Source organism: Rhinolophus sinicus, chromosome 14 (genome assembly GCF_057876585.1).
Source record: "Rhinolophus sinicus isolate RSI-liver-muscle chromosome 14, RSI-T2T, whole genome shotgun sequence".
Lineage (NCBI taxonomy): Eukaryota > Metazoa > Chordata > Mammalia > Chiroptera > Rhinolophidae > Rhinolophus > Rhinolophus sinicus.
The window spans coordinates 33,189,733-33,211,708 of NC_142514.1; the positions used below are offsets into that span (position 1 = coordinate 33,189,733).

Genomic DNA, 21,976 nt, shown 5'->3' on the forward strand with positions numbered 1-21,976 from the left:
GAATCGGTGAGATTTGATACTATCTTCATCACTATGCCCTAACTTTCTGCATTGGTCTCGATCCACATCCTGAAGGTGACTTTTTCATATGGGCACAGATATTAGTATCCTTTGTAGATCCTCAGGTGGGTCTCTCTGACTTAAGTAATTTAGCCCCTATCCCAGACATTGAATTTTTTCTGATTTCTCAGCTCAGCCCATTTTAGACTGGCTGACTCCACTCTCTCCTTCCCTACATCCTCCTTTCTTGGCAGCTCATGCATGCCCTCCAACCAGTTCTGAGAAAATTCTGGCCACAAAGGGCTGGCACAAGTGTGAAACAATACTGTTGACCTTAAACAAATAGAAAGCCAGATATTTCACAAGCAAAACGGGTTTATTGAGGAACAACAAATAATTGCAATTTTGGACATGCAGTGCAAGGGTGAAGTCCCAAGAAACAAAGGAGAGGAACCTCTTTTATAGAGAAAAAGAGGAAGTTGGGAGAGCTATTATTTATGAAAAGAGTTCTTTCTGTTGGGCTCTGTTGTCCATGTAGGACGTGAGAGCTCCCCCTTCTGGCCTCCCAACTTCATTTTCAATGAGGTTTCTGTTTATTAATTATTATACTACACAAGCAGGTCCCTTTGTAACAGCTATGAAGAATTGTACACCTGAAATCTATGTAACTTTACTAACAATTGTCACCCCAATAAACTTTAATTAAAAAAATAAAAATAATATAAAAAAGAGCTGAAGCCAAAACCAGGGACCCGGATTTCGTCTCACTTTCACATTTGCTCACCCTGGGGGCTCTCTGCGTCCTTACCTGTGAAATGAATCTTATGTTGCCCTACATTTCACGGAGTGGTTGGGAGGATCAAGCGAGGGAATATTTCTGAAAGTGACATTTCTGTCAGCTCTTATTATTTTCACTTCCTTGTGTTCCAGGTATGGATTTTGTTTTTAATTACAAAGAGTCTCAAAGTCGATCTCTCTCCAAAGTAAGTCATTTTATTTGGAGCAAAAAGTAATTAAAGTCCTTTACTTAATCTTGTTACTTAACTCATTTCTGCACATGTGAACATCCTTCTTTCTGTTAAAAAGCTTTTGGCTATGTCTTTTAGTTCTTTAGGAACACATAAAATAATTTCCTGCTTTCACTTTCTTTCTAGAGGAAAGGCCACCCCACCATTTTCTCAACGGTGGCCTATTGTAGCTGGTTCCTTCAGAGTTTTTGAAAATGCAGGGATTAAAACATTTAAGAAGAGCTTTTGAACCATGGTTAATCATTCACTTAATAAGCATCTACTAGGTGGGAAATATGTGGTAGATAGTAAGCTGCATGACAGTGTCTCTAGCTCTTTGCATATTTGTTTATTGATGGACATACGTATTTGTTTAGTATACATATTATCTATTTAATGTACATTTGTTTAATGACTGAATGGATTAATGACATACCCCTTACTTCCCTTCCCTGCATCTCCCTGCTGGGGCCCTTGTTTCTCTGATAATTACAATATTGAGACATGTCTGGGCTCACCGCTCCAGCACAATGCTCAGTGTTTGGCATTCACTCATTACCTCATTTAATTCTCACAGTAACTGATGATGGTAGGTGCTATTGTCATTTCCATTTTTTACAATTGGAGAAAACGGGGCTTAGAGAGGTTGCCACTTGCTTAAAACCCACATGAATTAGGAGCTATGTTCTGTCCATAGAGGCCGCATATTGCAGGAAGCTGGCCAGCAGTTTGATTTGTAAGTAGATCCGGGACAGAGCAGGATAATTTTTGTAGACATTAATCCACATTTCCCTCTTCCCTGTTCTCATTTAGTTTCGGCTCAATGATTTCTTGTCCTGGGGAATGTTTAATGAAGGGCAGCCAAGGCAGAAAGGCCAGTTTTCTCACTGGCTGAACATATCCAGATTGATTTGCCTAAAAATCTCTCAGATTTGGAAGCATACGTGTTATAAAACATCATTTTTCTTATGCAATTGACAGAGATTACTTAGCAATTATAACATTTCAAGAACCAAACTACAGATGCTGATATATTTGCAGTTCTTCCTCCACCCCAGCTATTTCAAGTGGATGAAAATCTATTACAAAAAAATATAAAGGTTGCAAACAAGAAAAGTAAGCGACCCATCAGAACTATTACCAATTCAATTAATTCTTTGAATAAAATCAGTAAAAATAAAATGGAAAAAATTAATACTTCTGAAAATCTGCTGAGATCATCACAAATATAATATATAGGCAAGCTTTGTAAAATAAGTTCTTCACTAATTTTATTTTGACAATTACCATCTTTGTCTCTATAGTAGAATGCCTTTCTCCATATTAAAAATTAAAAATTATTTAAGTAACACAATGGGATACACAGTTAATAGAGCTAGTACTATTAAATGTGGAAGCCAAAGCAATTGAAAAAATAGAAGTAGTAATACTTATTTATAATTTTGCTAATGTCAAATCACAGAAAAGAATATCTTCATTTTATTTTTAAATTTTAAATAAGCTTGTAAAGACAAAGCATTTCCTTGACTTCATGCTTTGTCAAGTTTTTCTTTAAAGTTTTAAGAATCCATATTTGTTTTGTAGGGTTTCAGTTTATCAAATGGATACCATTTTATTAATAAAGTTATGTGGTATTTACATATGGAAAAATAAGCTCTTTTGTCGTCCATAAAGGAGTTTGGGTCCTGTTTTACAAACTATAGGGACTTGGATATATTTTTCTAATTTTGAATAGGGTCCAGAATTCACTTTAGTTGGAGTAGGTAACTCTGCTCTAAGCTTCAGGAGTTTAAGTCACTTAAGGAATTATGAACAGTCGTAATGTGGAAACATACTCTTAACTTCAACTATTTCGAGTTGGTACATTTAATTTAAAAAAGAAAAGAGAGACTAGGTCTTGAAGTTGTAAAATTGAGTTAATATAATTCAAAACTCTATTATCTGGAGATTTTCAATAGGATTTTCATTTTATTCTATTCTCTGTTATGACATAAAAATACTCCAAAATGTGAAACTCTACATCTGCCCCAACCTTTCCTTCTTCAAGCTCAGTTTTTGCATTACAGATCCCCAACCTCTTTCACTCTGTGAGAAATGGGAGGAGGGAGGAAGAGTGGAGAAGAGAGTCCTGAACTTCCTCCTACTCTCAAATGCCCATCAGGATAGCATCCTAACTCTTCTTCTTCATAGTCAAACATTTCAGAGTTGTTAATACTTTCTCCACAGTCTCAATTAATTACCATCATGTTCACTTCTCAGCCCACCTTATTTTGGCTTCTATATCTATCATTTCAACAGCTCTTCCTATGGTTACAACTGACTTCCTTGACACTAATTCCAATAAACACATTTTAAACTTGATCCTTGTTGTCTCAGGAGCACTGGACATTCACCTTTCATTTCAAGCGACTCAACATGCTCTGCTTGGATTCCACAACACGTGGTGCTCCTGCTTTCTCTCAGACTTCTCTGCTTGCTTTGTTTCCTCTGATGGAGGAGCAACACAATTAGTCACAATCACAGGTTTCCCTGATTCACTGGTTGTGTCATCCAAAGGAACTGGGGAGAACAGCACAATGGGTGTGGCACACAGGTGACAAGGAGGAAAGGAGAAAGGACCTTGGAATTCTCTGTCTGGAGAGATGGGGCTTAGTGCAAGTTGCTTTTCTTTTTTGGATTTAATTTCCTTATTCGTAAGACAGAACAAGGGCTAGTTAATCCATATGGATCCTTCCAATGGTGGCATTTATCCATCGTATTGTATCTCTTTGCTTATCTATCTGTCCCCTCCACCAGACTGTGAACTGTCCCAAGGAAAATCTTACCCTTGGTCCTTCTTTTTTCCTGGCGTTGCCCAGTACTGGCTGGTGTACAAGAGGTAGCAGTGAGGGTGAGGACTGGCTCCGTGCCTCCTTCCTGAACATTTCCATTCTCTTACCCCCAGGCTGTTGAGGAAGAAAATGATGGAACCATGTGCCCTTGTCTCTACATGTAAATTTTACTGGCTTCTCAATATTTCACTGGCTCGCAAACACCCTCAGCATTAACTGTAGAAGTTGTTCCAAATCCCCACTCTGCTCAGGCACTCACTCCTCCCAGCCACTGTCAGGGCAAAATATGCCTCAGAATCCTCTAAGAAAATTGAGGTTATCTGGCTGGCATCAGAGACAAAACTGTCCATTTCCTTCCCCTATCCTGCCTCTTATGCTTCTAACATGTTCCTCCTCCAAAATTACAACTACTGTGTTAATTAACAGCAGCACTAGGTGATCACTACCCAAACTCTCTGTCCCATGGCCCCCTGCTCTCTCTGTTCAGGCCACAACTATATCTTATCTAAATATTGCAACAGTATGAAAACTGCTCTCCTAATTTCAATCTTACACCCCTTATAGATAAATGTTTCCATAAATGTTAAGATCCTGGGACCTGGATTCCCCCAGACTTCCTGGATTCAAAGGTTGATCCTACTTCTTACCCTCTCATGTCCTGTCTGATGTCCTGTCTTACCCTCTGATAGGCAAATTGTCTAATCTTTCTGTGTCTCAGTTTCCGTATATGTAAAACAAGGATAATGGTAATACCTACCTCAAATATTTACTATGAGAATTAAACAACTTACTAGATGTAAATAACTACAAAATAGTACTTGGTATTTTATCTGCTATTATTGTCTTCCAAATAGCTGTCAGAGTGATTTACCATATAACCATGTCACTTTCCTTCCTAAATCCCTTCAGTGGATCCCTATGGCCTTATGTAAAGGCTGAACTCCTTACCTGGGTCTACCATTATCTGTGGTGCTGCGGCTTTCTCACAATCCCCTATCCCCTGTACTATAGCCAAGGAAATTCAATTCAGTGGACATTTGCACAGGAATGACAAGAGAAGGAAGGGATCGCTGCTCTGCTTTTGGATTATTGAGCTGCTTTAAGTATTGAAAGCCAGTCTTTGGCCAGAATAAATAATTTTCTAAATTCCTATATCTCCCAGCAGTGTGCCCTGTTGGAGTAGGTTGTAGAGCTTCACTCTCAGTCAGAGACAGAGGGAACACAGGCAATATGACAAGGAAAGTTTCTACTACATGAAATGGGGCTTGTGGAAAAGTCCTCCTCTTTCAGCCTGATGGACTCAGGCAAGAATTGGCAGAGGTCAGAAAGCCAATGGTCAGGAGAATATCTGCCTTTTACTCTCTAGGCTGAAATCCTGGGATTGAGGATTTGGATAGATTGAGGGAAAAGCTGTGAGCACAGGGGCTTTTGCCTTGCTTCCATCTGGGGAGGAATCTGAGTGAAAATGTCAGGGAAGCAGTGAGGCCTGAGCTAGCACCCTCCAGCCTCTCTTAGGCTCCTGGGTATAGTGCAAGAAGTCCCGAAGTTCCTTTGTTTTCCAAGGAAGGACATGGAATGCAGTGATGGACTGGCCAGGTCTCGAGAGATTAACACCTCCAGCTATAGCCTGAGTGGGACTGGGTCAGCTAAGGAGTCCTCAGGCCCTCCCTCTGCTGAGAGAACTAACTAGAAGTTCACCAACTACATCCTGTTATTTGTCACTCAGCACAAAAGACCCAAGGATCAGACCAAACCAGATCTCACAAAACTGAGCCTAGCCAGGATATCTGAGGTCTTCAGCAGATCACCACCATGCAGTTAGATGAGGGCCAGCATACACCCATCACGATTTGGGTAAGGAGCAGGGCACAGAGGAAGAATCTGAAAAACCAAAATGCCATGAGGTTCCCAGAAGGAACTGTATAAACCAGAAGATTCTGAGACACTGTCAAATGACAACTTCTATTATAAATGAGGGATGAAGGTAGGTAGGAGTTGGGAAGGTTTGGGGAAGAGGGAGCTGAAAGAATGTGTGGCACAAAATGGAATATTCGGGGGCCAGTACTCGGTCCAGATGAAATGATCATCACTGGAGTCAGTCTTAACCATTAACCTGACAAATAAAATCTGGCTCCAGGGACTGGGGTGGGGTCTTGAGGAGTGGGGGGCTGTGACAGGTAGGAGAACAGGAAGTTGTAACAGAGATTGGGTTTATTGTTCACGGCTGTAAACCCAACACCTTACACATGCCTATCTTAGCATCAATGAATGAATGAATACATGTATTGTGGACAATGCCTATAAAAGAGGCTGGGAGTTGGGGACAGCAATTTGAGAAGGCGGGTCTCTTGGATCCTACTTCACCACCTGATAGGTAATAAAAAAACTCATTACTTTCTAATGATTTTACTGCATTTTCTATTATCTATGCTCTTGAGATTATTTATGTCTCTTTTGTCCAGGGCTGGCTTCATGGGCGTGGGACCTGAGCAGTCACACCCAGCCTTGCACCCAGAAAGGCGTGTGCTTGGTTTAATGCTCTGCTGTCATCATCTTGAAATCGTTAGTACATTTTTAACAAAGAGCCCCACATTTTAATTTTGCACCGGGATCTGCAAATTATATGGCAGGCCCTGATTGTTATCTGTATGGTGGAACTACTATACAATGATACACTGCTTAGTATCTCTTCCCCTAATTCAGGACTTAGGGTCCTCTGTTGGCAGCTTGAAATAGGACACGGTGGACATTGGCAAACACTAGAAATCAGAGTGAGCACCAGTTGTAAAATATTTATCAGCATACCGCTGGACAGGCCACACTGTATAAATATAATGATCATGCACGTCCACCCACCAGCCCACAGACCTCTCTGGGTTTCGGTAGAATTTCAGAACAGGGAAAGAAGGTCTTTTTGCCTAGCAGTTTATTATTTATCTATGGCAATGAAGAAAAACGATGACCTCAACCTTGGCAGAATTTCAAAACTGAAATTCAAACCCTTGTGATTGAAAACTGTCATGCTTGCAATAGGACACTCCAGGAGGGTATAAGAAGTCCTCCTGAATGAAGGTTTGCATCCATCGGTAAAGGGTTAGAAGTCCAGGGGGAGCTCGCGCCTGCCTCCTCTGGCCAAGCCTGAGCTGCCTTTCCCACCGCTCTTCCTCCTTCCGGGGGGAAGCAGGAAGCTTCCTGGAGGGCACAGACACGCAGTGGGCTGGGCGCTTCACCCCAAGTGCCGTCTTCAGAAAGCTCAGCCTCTCAGAGACCGCCGGCAATCCTCAGCGCAGAGCGATGGAGTCCTGGCTGGAGACGCACTGGGCGCGGCCCTTTCACCTGGCGTTTGTGTTCTGCCTGGCCCTGGGGCTGCTACTGGCCATCAAGCTCTACTTGAGGAGGCAGAGGCTGCTGAGAGATCTGCGTGCCTTTCCCGGGCCCGCTGCATCCTTGTTCACCGGGCACCAGAAGGTAGATGGAAGGGAGGGGCGAAGGAGAGTGCTGGAAACCTGGCGGGCAGAGAGGCGGCTGTTTCCTTCCCTTCCTCCCATCTCTATATCATACACAGACCACTCTGGCCCAGCTTGTGGCTCTCCGCATCTTTTCAATACTCTAGATTTGCTCCCTCGCAGCCCTACAGGGAAAGAAAGCTTTGGGGGTTGGGAGGGGGCTATTTCCAGAGACTGAATCTGGAAAAAGAAAGCTTGCTGTAACTCAGGTCTGTTCTCTGCTACACCAATGTCTTGCATTTATGTGCTGCATTTTAAAATGCCTTACACATGGATTGCTAAAAAAAAAAAAAAAAAAAAAAAAAGTATTATCTTAATATTAATTGCTGAAAATGTAAAAAATTGGACACAATAGTTGCCAACATTAGTCCCGTCCAACCAGAGAAAATTAACTTTTCTTTTCCTAAGATTCTTGTGAAGTAAGGAGCAGCCCCAGCCAATCACTCAAAAAATACTGATTAAAATTTGTAAGGTAGAGAAATATTGGGTCTCTCCAGTTCTCTAAATCCACTCCCACCCCTGATTCCTTGTTTTATTAAAAACATAAACTAATAATTCTTTTAAATGCATTATTCTCTAAAATCATGTAGAGAACAAAAAGTGAGTTACAGAACTGTTACAATAATGCTACTTTTTATAATTGCTGGTGTATTTCCCTTTATTGGGATCTTTATTTCTTCATATGGCTTTGAGTTATTCTCCAGTGCCCTTTCATTTCACTGTGCAGAACTCCTTTGAGCATTTCTTGCAGGGCAGATCCAGTGGTAGTAAGCTCCCTCAGTTTTGTCTACCTGGGAATGTCTTAATTTCTCCCTCAATTTTGAAGGACAGTTTTGTTGGATATAGGACTCTTGGTTGACAGTCGTGGTTGCTGTGGTGTGTGTGTGTGTGTGTGTGTGTGTGTGTGTGTTTAGCACTTAGAATATATAGCACCTGTCTTCTGTCTTCCAAAGTTTCTGATGAGACATCTACTGGTAATCTTATTTAGGATCCCTTGTATATAAAAAGTCACTTCTCTCTTGCTCCTTTTAAGGTTCTCGTTTTGTCTTTGTCTTTCAAAAGTTTGATTATAATGTGTCTTAGTGTGGGTCTCTCTGAGTTCATCTTACTCAGAATTCACTGAGTTTCTTAGATGTTTATATTCATACCTTTCATCAAATTTGGGAAGTTTTCAGCCATTATTCCTTCATATATTCTCTCAACCCCTTTCTTTCCCTCTTCTCCTTCTGGGATTGTGTGTTGGGCTGCTTGGTGGTATCTTATAGGTCCCTTAGCTCTGTTCACTTTTCTTCAGTCATTATCTTTCTATTTCTCAGACTCAGTACTTTCCATTGTTCCATATTCAAGTTCATGATTCTTTCTTCTCTATGATCGTTTCTGCTTTTGAATCTCTCTGTGGAGTTTTTCATTGCATTTCTTTTTGGTTTATTTTTAGGTTTTCTATCTCTTTATTGGTATTCCTGTTTTTTACATTCCATTCATACATCATTAAAAATTTTTTTCTCAACATTTTCCTTCAGTTCTTTAAACATCTATAAGACAGTTGTTTTAAAGTCTTTGTCTAGTAATGCTGCCTTTGAGTCTTTTTTCAGGAGCAATTTCTGTTGGTTTTATTTTTCTCCTTTGTATGTGCCATATTTATTTGTTTCTTTGTATGCCTTGTGATTTTTTGTTGAAAGCTGGACACTTCAGTCTAATAATATGATAACTCAGGAAATCAGATTCTCTCCCTTCCCCAGGATTTGCTGGAGGTTTTCTGATTGATTGATTGATTGTTGGACGCTCCCTCTGTAACAAGGGTCATCATGAGGTATAAACTTAAGGTCTTCTCAGATCTGAACCTATGCCTTTCCTTGGACATGTGTGGTCACTTTGTAATTTTCCTTGTATATACAATTGAATGTCCTAATCTTTAATGTCTCGCTCTCAAAAGGGAAAAAGAGAAAAAATAACTGGGGGGGCGGGGGGGGGGGGAGAAGGAACCAGCCCATTAAATTCCCTAGAAGTCACTTCAGCCAGTGAGAACAGGAGAGCTTACAACAGTGGGGAGACATGCAACAACAATGGCCACTGGCCTCTTTGTCTGCACCTCTGTGATCAGAAGGAACCAGTGATCAGAACACCAATCCTAATATTTGGAGGACAAGGTACTCCCCCCACCCTGCTCCCACAAGCTGCCTGCAGGTGCCAGTCATGGGGCTGGGGGTGAGGGATAAGTAACCGCTACTGTATGAAGAGTTGAAATTGACCAAAGTTAACTGAAGTATACAGTCCAAGCCTTCCCACTGGAAGTTGCAATCCTTCAATAGATTCCAGAGTTCCAAAATAGGTACATCAGACAGATTATGCCAGTGCAATAGTTGTCTAGCTGGGGAGACAGATTACTGATACTTCCTAGTCTGCCATCTTTCCAGAATTCTTCCACCTTTCTTAATTTTAATCCTTATTATGTGACCCTTTTCTTTTCCTCTAACAGTTTTAAAGTCTTCAATTTGCCTCTGGTATTCTGAAATTTAATTATGATGTACTTAAGTGTGGCACCTAGGCTTTTCTTTTCTCCATTTATTATGACTGACACTTGGCCAGCAATCTTTTTGGTCTAGAAACACATATTCATCAGTTCTGAGAAATTTTTATGTACAATATTTATCTTAGTTTAGGTTTCCCCAGAATAGGCCCTGAGACAAGGATTCAAGAGCAAGTATTTTATTTTGGAGATGATGCCAGGAAACTTTGATAGAGGATCAGGCAGGTGAGATAGGGATGGGAAGGCAATCAACACAGAGTTGGTTCTCAGCCAGTTTACCACTGTGGATACCTGTAGTTTAATCCCACAGGGTCTGGTAGCCAGTGCATGTAACTCAGAGTTATTCTGCCTGCAGAGTAAAAAGAACTGGGGCATTATTAGACTAACTCCTGAGAGTCATTGATGAAACATTGAACCTAGTAGGCATTAAGTTCCCAGCACTTCTGGACTGTATGCAGACAGCAAAGCAGGCGCTGGTGGCCAGGGATAACCCTTAAATTAATAAATGCAGATCTGGTTATGGTAGGCATTTAAGTGGTAAGGATGAAGAGTTAGGGACAGTACACTAATAGTAAATTTCTTTGATACTTTCTCCCCATCATCCTCTCAATTTTTCTCTTCTCTCCTTTTAGAATTTCTATTGGTTTGATATGAACCTCCTGCATTGAGCCTCTATTAAAAAAAACAGATTTTGCTTCTTCATTTTGTCTTCCTACAGTTTCTACTAAAAAAAATTTTTGTTTAATTTGGCTATATAATTTAATTTCCAAGAGTTCTGTCTTATTCTCCATTTAATGTTGTATCAATTACCTTATAATGCATTTTTAAAAATGGTAAAAACTAGTGGCTTAAGATAACAAGGAAGCCAAATTTATCTATATTTTCTTTTATTGTTTGTGCTTTTGTTGTGATATCTAAGAAACCATTGCTAAATCCAAGATTGAATCCTTATGTTTTTTTCCTAAGAGTTTTATAGTTTTAGCTTTTTCATTTAGATCTTTGAACCATTTTGAGTTACTATTTGTATATTGTGTAAGGTAGGGGTCCAACTTTATTCATTTACATGTTGATACCCAGTTATCCCAGCATCATTTGTTGAAAAGACTATTCTTTTCCCCCATTGAATCCTGGCACCTGAGTAAGAAAAACCTAGTCCTCCTCCTGTGTACCTCCTTTACTCTCACATTACTAATCACACTCACACCAGATGTGGCAGTTTTCCCCACACTAAGCAATTCTGTGACACCAGCTGGTGTCAGAATTTAACTAAATTCTGACACTATCTACCTGGAGATAGCATCAGATCCCACAGATTAAAGCTCAATCCATAGAGCTACCCCCAACCCCCTTCAGATGCCAATCGCAAGTCCAGGTTGTTACCTGTGCTTCTGACGAATCAGCTATACATTGGAGGTTTCCATGACCCCCTCCTCAGTTTCGATTCATTTGCTACAATAGCTCACAGAACTCAGGAAAACAGTTTACTTGCTGATTACTGGTTTGTTATAAAAGGATATGATAAAGAATACAGATGAACATCCAGATGGAAGAGATGCATAGGGCCAGGTATGTGGTGAAGGGGCACAGCGTCCACGCCCTCCACTCTCCCAGCACCTCCATGTGTTCATCAACCCACAAGGTTTCCAATCCCTGTACTTTGCAGATTCTTACAGAAGCTTCATCGTGTAAATATGATCAGTCATTAACTTCATTTTCAGCCCCTGTCCCCTCTCTGAAGAATGGGAGGTGGGGCTGAAAACTCTAAGCTTCTCATTATGGCTCGTCTCTCTGGTGACCAGCCTCCATCCAGGATCCCACCAAGAATCACCTCATTAGAACAAAAGACAGTGCTATCACCCAGAAAATTCCAAGGGACTTAGAAACCCTGTATCAGGAACCAGGGTCAAAGACCAACTGTTTGAACAAAGATGCTTCTATTGCTCTTATCACTTAGGAAATTTTGAGGATTTTAGGATCTCTGTGCCAGGAACTGGGGGTAGAGACCAATATATATATGCACATTTTTTCCCCCTATGATCTCACAGCACCTTTGTAAAAAAAAAAAAAAAAAAAATCAATTGACAGTAAACACGAAGGTTTATCTCTGGATTGTCACTTCTATTTAATTGATCTATATGTCTATTCTTACATCAATACCATACTTAATTACTGTTGCTTTATGGTAAGTTTTGAAATCAGGAAGCATGAGTTCTCCTACTTTGTTCTTTTTCAAGACTATTTAGGCTATTCTAGATACTTCCAGTTTCCATATGAATTTTAGTGTCAGCTTGTCAATATTGACAGAAAAAAACTAGCTATAATTTTGATAGGGATTGCATTGAATCTGTAGATGAAGTATTGCCATCTTAACAAGTCTTCCAATCTATGAACATGGATGTCTTTCCATGTATTTAAGTCTTTTAAAATTTCTTTCAACAATATATTGTAATTTTCAGAGTATATGTTTTACACCTCTTTTGTTAAATTTGTTTCTGAGTGTTTTCTCCTATTTGATACTGTTGTAAATGGAATGGTTTTATTTTCATTCAGATTGTTCATTGTATTCATAGTGTTTTAATGTCCATATTCCTCTTGACTGTCACTAAATTATTTTCTGTATTTTAGAGAGGCCTCTATCAGAATTTTGGAGGTTGGAGATGGCTGATATATCAAGATGACTAATATTACCAACCTTGCCTCTTTGCCTTTTTCACCCTTCATCTTACTTTTGATGACTCATCACTCAGACAATCACAAGGAAAGGATGGAACTATTTTACACTGTAACATTTTAGGTACAGTTATAAGGTTTCAGAAGGAAGAGGTATGTGTAGGGGAAATTCCCTACAAGACAACAAGTTTCATTCCTTGCTTTTTTCCAGTCATATAGTCTTCTTGCTATTCCTCAAACATGCCAAGCAGATTTCTCCCTCAGGGCTTTAGATACGATCTTCTTTGGTTGAATGCTCTGCCTGCACTTTATTCAGGCCTTTGAACAAATGTCACTTCTCAGAAAATTCCCTGCCCTTGACAAATCAACATAAAACATGGCCTCCAGTACTCTCTATCCTCTAATTCTGTTTTTATTATCTTAGTACTTATCACTTTTTGACACCATATTGTACACTCCTTTCCTATATACTTCCCTTCTCCCCACGAGCATCTGTGAGAGATCTGTGAGAGAAAGTTCTTTGTTCACTACTATAAACCCAGTGCTTGGCTCATAATAGGTGCTAAATAGCTATTTTGTTGAATGCTCGCATATATTAGGTGTTAAATAAATTCATTCATTCAAAGATCTATTGTCTACAAAGAATGGACCAAATAGATTGACAGTTATTCAGCAGGCCAGTGAACCCCAGCCAGTGTGTGGGACCTAATGTGTGTATATGCAGAGGTGTGTGTGTGTGTGTGTGTGTGTGTGTAATTCAAGGGACGTTTGTGTAACTAAGTAGTAAAGTGCTTGGGCTCCTGAGTTCAACCTGGGTTTGAATCCTTACTACTGGTTGCAGCTGTATGACCTTAGACACATTACTTAACCTCTCTAAGGCTCAATTTCCTCATCTGTAAAATGGAGATTGCAATTGTATTTGCTTCATAGGGTTCCTGACATAAAGATTAAAGAATATAAAACATGGAAAACACTTGGAAGCATCCAACACATAGTAGGGCTTGGTAAACGCTATTACTATTTTTCTGGGGATTAAGCAATTTCCAACTATTTCTGAACACTGTGTCCTGAATATGTGTAATATGTATTTTCAAATGTATTTAATGCTGCTGTGGATGAAACAAGATAAATTCATATATTACATGATTCACAATAGCTTTCTGTCCTTGTGCTGTAGACAGGAATTACTAAAAGTATAACCAAATGCTTGTGGCTGAGGGTGTCCATGACAATTTCTAACCTAAAGAAATAATCCTTATACTAGTCTATAATTTCCATGGGGGCAAATACTTGCCTGTCTTATATTTTTCTGCATCTCTATCACCTCGCACATGTAATAGGCACTTAATAGTCATTTGTTTATTGTTTGCAGATGAATAAATGAGTAAATATGATCATTGTTGGTAAACATCGCTTGTGTCATCAGTGGCTTGATTGTGGGAATATTAGCAAAAAAGAGTCAGCAGCTTTTCAGGAACTAGATTTCAAAGCTTAGAGTCCCTCAGCTTTTTAGGGACCCTAAATGATCCAGGAGGCACTTCATGGGTTAGAGATGCTAGCTCATAGCAGAGGAAATTAGGAGGCAAAGTTTTCCACCTCTCCTGAGGGTAAGAACATACAATCACATGGCAAATTCTGTGTGATTGGTCATACAAGGGAGTTCTTGTCAGTCTTAGGGTGTTTTGCAGGTCACGATTCCTATGGTCATGCTCAAATGTGTAGCTAGGCACACCCAGAAACGTACATACAGTATCCCCCACCGCTACACTTTATAAAAAGCAGATATAAATTAATGTTATTGTCACTCATTTGGTGGAAATATTACCTGAACAATCTGCTTATCAGGCAAAAAGTTCCTTTCTGATGGCAGTATTTGTACTCTGATTTATAAATGTTAGTAGCTGAGAGTTTTGTATATGAGTTTGCATCAGGCTCCATCCACCTGCATAAATGAGTCTTTTACTGTTGTATGGGAAAAGAATTGGATTTTCTTTGTAGATGGAGTTGGCAGTTTTTCGAATGAAGAAGCATTTACTATTAAGGCATGAGAAAGAATCACTTATCAATAATTAGAGAAAGGAAGAGGGAGAGGGAATGGTGAGCTGCACGGTGGGTCATGCTCAACCCACTAACAGTTAGCTTCCCACATAGGAAAAAAATTCTTTTCAGCTTCGAGACGCCATTCCTCATCTAAATGTGTGAGTTAGCAGGTGAGGCAGGGTGTGTGACTTGGTTCTCTTTACCTTCTCAGTTGGGAAAACAGCTCACAGTGTATGTCATTCGGTAGTGACTTGGTTGGGGAGATAACATATTTATACCGAGAAGATAAATACACTAACCTTGTTTAGAATATCATACCCCAAGCTTAGAAATCCTAAGAAAAGCATGTTCACCCACTGCCAGAAATAGGGTCGGGCCCCTCTGCCTGTGTGACCTTATCCAGGCCCTGAACTTGGCTTGTGTCTGTCTGTAAGAGGGGATTTGTCTAGACTGGATGGCATCTGTAATTTCCTTCACTTTTTTCACTTCAGTTACTTGAGGGTGAGAATTTTGAGAAACTTGAGGAGATTGTCGAAAAACACCCATGTGCCTTTCCTTTCTGGATTGGGCCCTTTCAGGCATTTTTCTATATCTATGACCCGGACTATGCAAAGACATTTCTGAGCAGAACAGGTAAGAAAAGTGATGAATCTCAGGAACCTCACCCTCCTAGGAGTGATACGCACAACCCAGAAGCAGGATTCTAAAGGACTTTTGAAGCAAAGATTAGTATTAGGTCTTTGAGAAACACTGGAGGAAGTGTGGAGAGGTTTCCCACCAATCCTGAAGGGCGTTCCCATGTCCCCCAGTCCTTGCTTAGTTCAGACGCCATGGGCCCTTTGAGGTCACTGTATCTTAAAACCCCGCTGGCACCATCTGATCACCAGGGGCTTTCTTTGCCTCTTCTGGTTTTGTGACTTCAGTGTCAGCAATAGCCCCCATCCCAGCCCGTTTCTTGAGCAAGTCTTCAGGGACATTCAGAAGTAGCTCTGCCTGTGCTGGTTCAGCATGTAAACTTGAGTGCTAGATTATTACTTTACCCAGTCTAACCTCTTCATTGTGGCCCAAATTTTGTTTTTGTTTTCTGCACCTTTCTCGACTGTGTTCCTGTTGAGGGCACAACTCCCCCCTCCAATTCTTTTTCAAGGCTTCCATGGTAAATTATAGCACAAAATTAAAATGTCCAGTTTTTGCTCCATCATATTGTAAACTAAGATCTGATATTCTGATGTTTCTTCCCTGTGCCATTTTCTCCATTACTCTTAGCAAAACCTGAGAAAAGATAACAACCTTTCCTGCATTTCCCATTTCCCCAGTTCTCTCCGATTGGTCTCATGTTCACCTCTTAAAGGACAAGAGCTGTAATACACCTCCACATTAGAGTTCACAAGAACCCCAAGAAGCATTTGTACCTCACTTTCTGGTGTTTTCCCGGCCCCTGATCTGAAATTTAATTTGCTTTCCAAAAAGGATATGATATGTTGTCATGTTGTCCCAACTTCCATTTTGGAAACTTTGTGACCTGAGGGCAGCCTCTGTTTCTGTGGAGGAAGTGTAAATAAGGAAATAATCTCAGTTTGTGGACCTGTCCGCCTGGTGGGTTTACCCCACCCCACCTGACACCTGCCAAGGGCTGTAAGGAATGAGCCCCGGGCTCCCTTTTGCTGACTATTTATGGCAAATGAAGAGAATCCTCACTAACTTTGATAATTTTCCTCTAATGCTGTCTTTTGTTTCCTCTGCTTGACTCTGCAGATCCCAAATCCAATTACCTATACAAGTTCTTGGTTCCATCTCTTGGTATGTATATGCAAATGAAAGGATAATCCACTCTCTCACTAGAAGTCCCCTTTCTATGGCAGAGCATTCCAAAGCAACTTAAATAGGAATTCAAAAGTATTGAGAGTATGGTAGATCTACACTGCAAGTTTTCTAGCAGGGTAGGTCACGAGGGAGTGCTAAGGTCAACACAGCACAACTTTGCAGGAATCCTCCTTGTCCATTTCTCTCCCCAAAGTCTCATTCTCAAGCAACCATATATATAAATCGGTCTCATCTCTGTCTTTAAAATTGTAGCCTCACGATCCATATTTTTTATTTTATCCTTTCTTTTTCGTTTTATTGGATCCTTCCCTTTCTTTTTGGAGTTCCTCTGTGTCCATATGCAAATCAGTAAAATTTTGCTCTGAAGTACACTTTGGGAATATTCCGTGAGTACACAAACTAAGCCTTTTAGTCATATAATTGATATTTATATTAGACAAGGAAGGAAATAAATGAAAGAATACAGGTTTTGGATTCAGAGCGACGTGGGTATGAATCCTGTCCCCCATTGACTTGCTGAGTGTGATCTTGGCTAAGTCAATCTCTCTAATCCTCTGTTCCCTCATCTTTGAAAATCTCTGGGTTGTTGTGAGGATTAAATGAAACACTTATGTTCAGCACTTAGTTCAATGGCTGGCATTGTACTAGTTGTACCAGTGCTGGACCATGCGTGACAAGCCTGGTATGTTGTAAGCCCTCAGTGAATGATGGCAGTTATATGTTAGTAAACTTTAAGGTTCTTTTAAAGCCAAATCTTTAATGACCTCCCCAGTAACAGAAAATTGTGAGGCATTAGCCATGATGAGTGTTTTCACTTTGTATCACAGACTAGGGCTCAAGGAGGGGATATGTAGGGACAGAGGGTACACTCTTGTATAGTTCCTTGTGAATTTTGTATTCGCAGTATAGTTTATGGATTGGTTTGGAGTGAGAGAAAATGAATATTTATTGTGTTTCTACTGTGAGCTAGAGACCAGACTAGGTGCCTTATATACACTTTCATTTAATCTGCACAGCAACACAGTGAAGTAGATATTTATTATCACGCTTTATCATTGAGAAAACCAAGCCTCAGGAAGGTTAAGTGATTCACTCAATTATTACACAGGTGGTAACTGATGATTGCAAGATTAGCACTACTCTTATCAGATCAGGCTTCAACACATGAGTTCTTTCTCACAATGCTAAACACATCCATCCCAGAATTAAGCATCAAAACTCACGTCGATGTTAATACGTGACACACTTTGCTATTCCACTGTGTCAGGTGACCTATGCTTCACAGTCCGTGGTGTCTGTGTTCCTCACCTCTCCTTCCTCAACTCATCCAATAAAATGTCATGAGGTTTTGTGTCTTTTATTTCTCAAGGAGAAGGACTACTGACTCTGAATGGACCCAAGTGGTTCCAGCATCGACGCCTAATAACTCCTGTATTCCATTTTAACATCTTGAAATCATACGTCGAGGTGATGGTTCATTCTGTGAACATAATGCTGGTAAGTGAAGGGACAAAAGTGTTCTTGTATGTTGCAAAATTCTTCCAACAGAGAATGAATTAGACATACGAGTATGTTTAGTGGGTAGTGAAAGTGAAAGGGGGATGATTTCTAGAAATTACCCACTGAGCAATAGGTGTTTATGTAAGCCTTTGCTATGGTTCTTTGGGTAATTAAAAAAAGATGAAGATCTGGTTATCTGTCTTAGATATATTTTGAGATGCTCTGACAGTAAACCAGGTACCGAGTAGTACATTCAAATGGTAAGTGCTGTAGGTGACAGGTAAGGAAATCTGGAGCAGCTATAATAGCTTCAGATTCTGAGGAGACTCATGTTTACTAGGAAATATGACCTGGACTTGAATATGTGGATACCATGGAATCTAGATAGACTGAGTTAGCTAGCGCAGAGGTAGGGAGGTTGGAATGGCCTTGCCTGGTGACCACAAATGACCTAGTAAACGGTCAGTGTCTACATTCAAGTCACACACGTGGTTTCCTCCTGTAGATAGCAGAGGGACATTAGGAGCTGACCTGCACCTTTCCGAAGAGCAGGAGGAGGTTGCAGAGGAAGTGTTCCTATGAGCAGTCCCGAATTTATAAATGAGTTCTATTCCAAAACTCCACTTGAACATGACATATTTTTAATTTTTAAATTGTACTTATTTTAAATCAGACAAGTAATTCACTAATATAATTTCATCATAAACACTTCTAACACCACAAAGCCAAAGTTTTCCTCCACCTTCATCTGCAAGCCCATCCCTTTTCCCAAGAGAGAACCACTGTTACCAGCTGATTGACTGGGTTCTCAGCAAGTTCACAGAAGCGGATTTAACGTAAAGTCTGCTGGATTGTGGTAAAATACCCGTGTGAGTTCTCGAGGCAGAGGGCTGGAGGTACAGTTAGAGTGAGATGGGGCATACGCTTCCGATTCTGGCGCTCTGCAGCTTCAGGCACAATTGCATATCAGCCAATGGTGGTATTTGAGTTTATCTCCATTACAATAAATCATTTCTATCTCCCTCACTTCTAAACCCGCATTTCCCTGAGATTCCTCTCACAGCTCCTCCCCCTGCTGAATTGTGCCAAAATGCCTCCAGCTTTGCTCTCATTTCTTCTAAACTCATTTTTTTGTGCTCAGTAAAATTCAACACAATTCAGGATAAAAGCAATTGACTAAACAATTGACCAAAGTAAAAGGCCTTAAAAAGATCTCTTTGCTTCCCCCCCCCCTCCAAATTCTTAGCTCCTAGCTATAGGCATAGGTGCTCAACAAATGTCAGTTGATCTGAGCTTACACACTTAGATTTATTTGTATTTTTACGCAAAGAATGCTTATTGTGATGAATACCTTTTCAACAGGGTACCACTTTGTGGCAGTTTAAGGTAGTGTGAGTATCTCATTTGAGAGGGAGGTAAAGTGGACACAGGCAGCGTTTGGCTGAGAGCCAGCTCCCTGTAGGGGTTCCTGTTCATGGCTTCCCCTATCCCCTACTTCTGAATCAAAAGTGTCATTTTAAATGTTCCAAGTTTATTTTAAGTTCTGGTTATGGTGATTGAGACTAGTGATGGGGTGGGGGTGTCTAGCAGTTTGGGGACTGAAGATGGAGGAAGCCCTGGGGAGACCCCTTATAATTATGGGTATCAGAGATTGTCTGTTTTACTGGAACTCTGGTCTGCTTTAAAGCAGAGTTATGGTAATAATTGAAAGGCCAAAGACACTTAATTCAATCATTTACTGGATACCTGGCTTGCTCCATGCTGTTCCTCACCCAGCAGGGTGCATTTTCCCTCTTCCTCATGCCAAGTAAACACTTGGCTTATTTACTTGTATGACTTACAGCTCCTGCTAGGTCAGGGTTGTCTCCCTTACATCATTAATGGCAGGGTCTGGGAGGAGCTTTGAGATAAAGGCACTTTGATGATGGTGATGTTGTTAAGCTTGACCTCATGTGCCAGGGTAAGTGGGAGAAGATTTGCGGCACTCAGAACACAGTTGTGGAAGTTTCTAAACACATCAGCTCTATGTCCCTGGATGTACTTATGAACTGTACTTTCAGCATGGAGACCAACTGCCAGATAAACAGGTCAGTGACAGGAGGGCAAAAAAGACATTTGTTTGCCATTGCCTAAGCCATTTATTGACATTGCCCCACTTTCTCTCTAGAACCCATGATCGTTATGTAACAGCGATGTCTGAACTCTCCAAAATCATCTTTAACCGCGTGTACAACTTTTTACTTCACTATGACATAATTTTCAAATTTACCCCTGAGGGCCGCCGCTTACTGGAATTAAACAAAATTCTGCATCAGTACACAGGTATTTCTTGGGTTTGGGTTGCCTGAGTGCATAACGGTTTGTGTCTGTGTAGAAGAATAGGCCTCAATGTGAAATGAGGAAGAATTCTTGTTCTTAATGGAGGCTTTATATGCACACTGCGCAAATGAAATACAGGTCCTTGTGAAGAATTTGCTACATCCATAGCAGTAGTCTTTTGAGGAGTTTTCTATATGTTACGCAGTTTTTATTATGTACAATTTTTGTTAATACACATATAACACAAGGGGGCATTTAATATTTCAAAGTATACATGGCATACGGCTTTTCATGCCATGATTGCAGTAATAATGACAAGCTAAAATTATTCATGCAACCTAGGAATCAAAAGGGGAACAGAGGAAACATGGACATACATTCAAAAGAAGGGGGAAGTTGTCCAACGAGTATAAAAGTTTAATTATGGAAGATGAGAAAATTCTAGAGCTCTGCTATACAACATAGTGCCACAGTTAACAATATTGTGTTGTGTTGTGCACTTAAAAATTTGTTAAGTGGGTAAATCTCAGGCTAAGTGTTCTTACCAGAATAAAAAAATAAAGTAAAAGCAGTTTGGTTCAAAACTAAATAGTTTTAGCAAAACAGAGACATAAAAGTTGAAACTGATTAAGCTTTCCAATCAATTCAACATTACTTGTCATGAACACCATAGTAGAGAATGTTTATGAAGTCGTTAATTAATTATTCCTCAGCTCCACTACTTACTAGCAGTGTGACTTTGGGCAACTTACTTACTGCTTTGTCTCAGTTTCATTTGGAAAATGGGAATAAAATGAAAGGTTTGTGGTGATGATTATATTATGTTAATATCTGTAAAGCACTTCAGACAGTTCCTGGAAGTGAATAAATGTTAAATATAATTTAAAAAATATATTTGCCCCAGGAAATTTGCAAGACACACCTACACATGCACACTCATACACAAATATACACACATGAACATGGATATTACATGGAAGACACTCAGATAAGCAGATTAGAAACAATTTAAAATAGCAATGGGCATTATACACAGCAGTAGTTCCCAAACCTGTTCCCATCATGGCCCACACAGAAAATGTTAATATGTATATGGCTCATTGGAGTAAATAGGAGGGGATTTTGTGGCATCTACCTAGGACTTGGTGAAAAGTTCTTTACGTTTTCTAAGTTCTTTACATCAACATTACATAATTATGATGAAAAAAACAAAATGCAAAGGATTAGAGAAAATTTTAAATGTTAAATTTGTTAAGAATAAAACCTCAATTTTTAAAATTTTTATTTAGTAAAAACTATCAATATTTGCCCATTTTTTAAGTGGATTTTTTTTCTTATTGTTGACTTTTGCATTCTTTATATATTTTGGATAACAGTTCTTTATCAGAAATGTCTTTTGCAAATATTTTTTCCCAATATGTGGCTTGTCTTTTCATTCTCTTATGAAAACTCCTGAGCAGACGTTTTTAATTGTAATGAAGTCCAGCTTATTGATTTTTGTTTTCTCTCACGGATCATGCTTTTGGTGTTGTATCTGAAAAGTCACGGCCAAACCCAAGGTCACATATTTTCTTCTATGTGTTTCTGGGAGTTTTATAGTTTTAACAGTTTGGCCTATGATTCATTTTACATTAATATTTGTGAAACATGTAAGATCTCTGTCTAGATTCATCTTTTTTTTGCAGATGAATGTCCAGTTGTTCCAGTACCATTTGTTGAAAAGACTATCCTTTCTCCACTGAATTGCCTTTG

The 21,976-nt window shown here is 39.8% G+C and overlaps 1 protein-coding gene across 2 annotated transcripts in view; it reads left to right on the forward strand.

Annotated features, from left to right (window-relative positions):
- Positions 1-1,029: 1,029 nt before the first annotated feature.
- Positions 1,030-21,976, forward strand: part of CYP4X1 (cytochrome P450 family 4 subfamily X member 1) — a 46,863-nt gene continuing 25,916 nt past the window's right edge. Inside the window, exons 1-7 of one of the 2 annotated variants that reach the window (XM_088791124.1) lie at positions 1,030-6,212; positions 6,301-7,306; positions 15,073-15,214; positions 16,337-16,381; positions 17,775-17,902; positions 19,865-19,992; positions 20,073-20,227. In XM_088791124.1, the coding sequence (XP_088647250.1) occupies positions 7,133-7,306; positions 15,073-15,214; positions 16,337-16,381; positions 17,775-17,902; positions 19,865-19,992; positions 20,073-20,227 (772 nt within the window). In that variant the 5' untranslated portion in view covers positions 1,030-6,212; positions 6,301-7,132. Of the gene's footprint in view, positions 7,307-15,072; positions 15,215-16,336; positions 16,382-17,774; positions 17,903-19,864; positions 19,993-20,072; positions 20,228-21,976 lie in introns of both variants that reach the window. The other variant, XM_019749371.3, reaches the window with a different exon arrangement.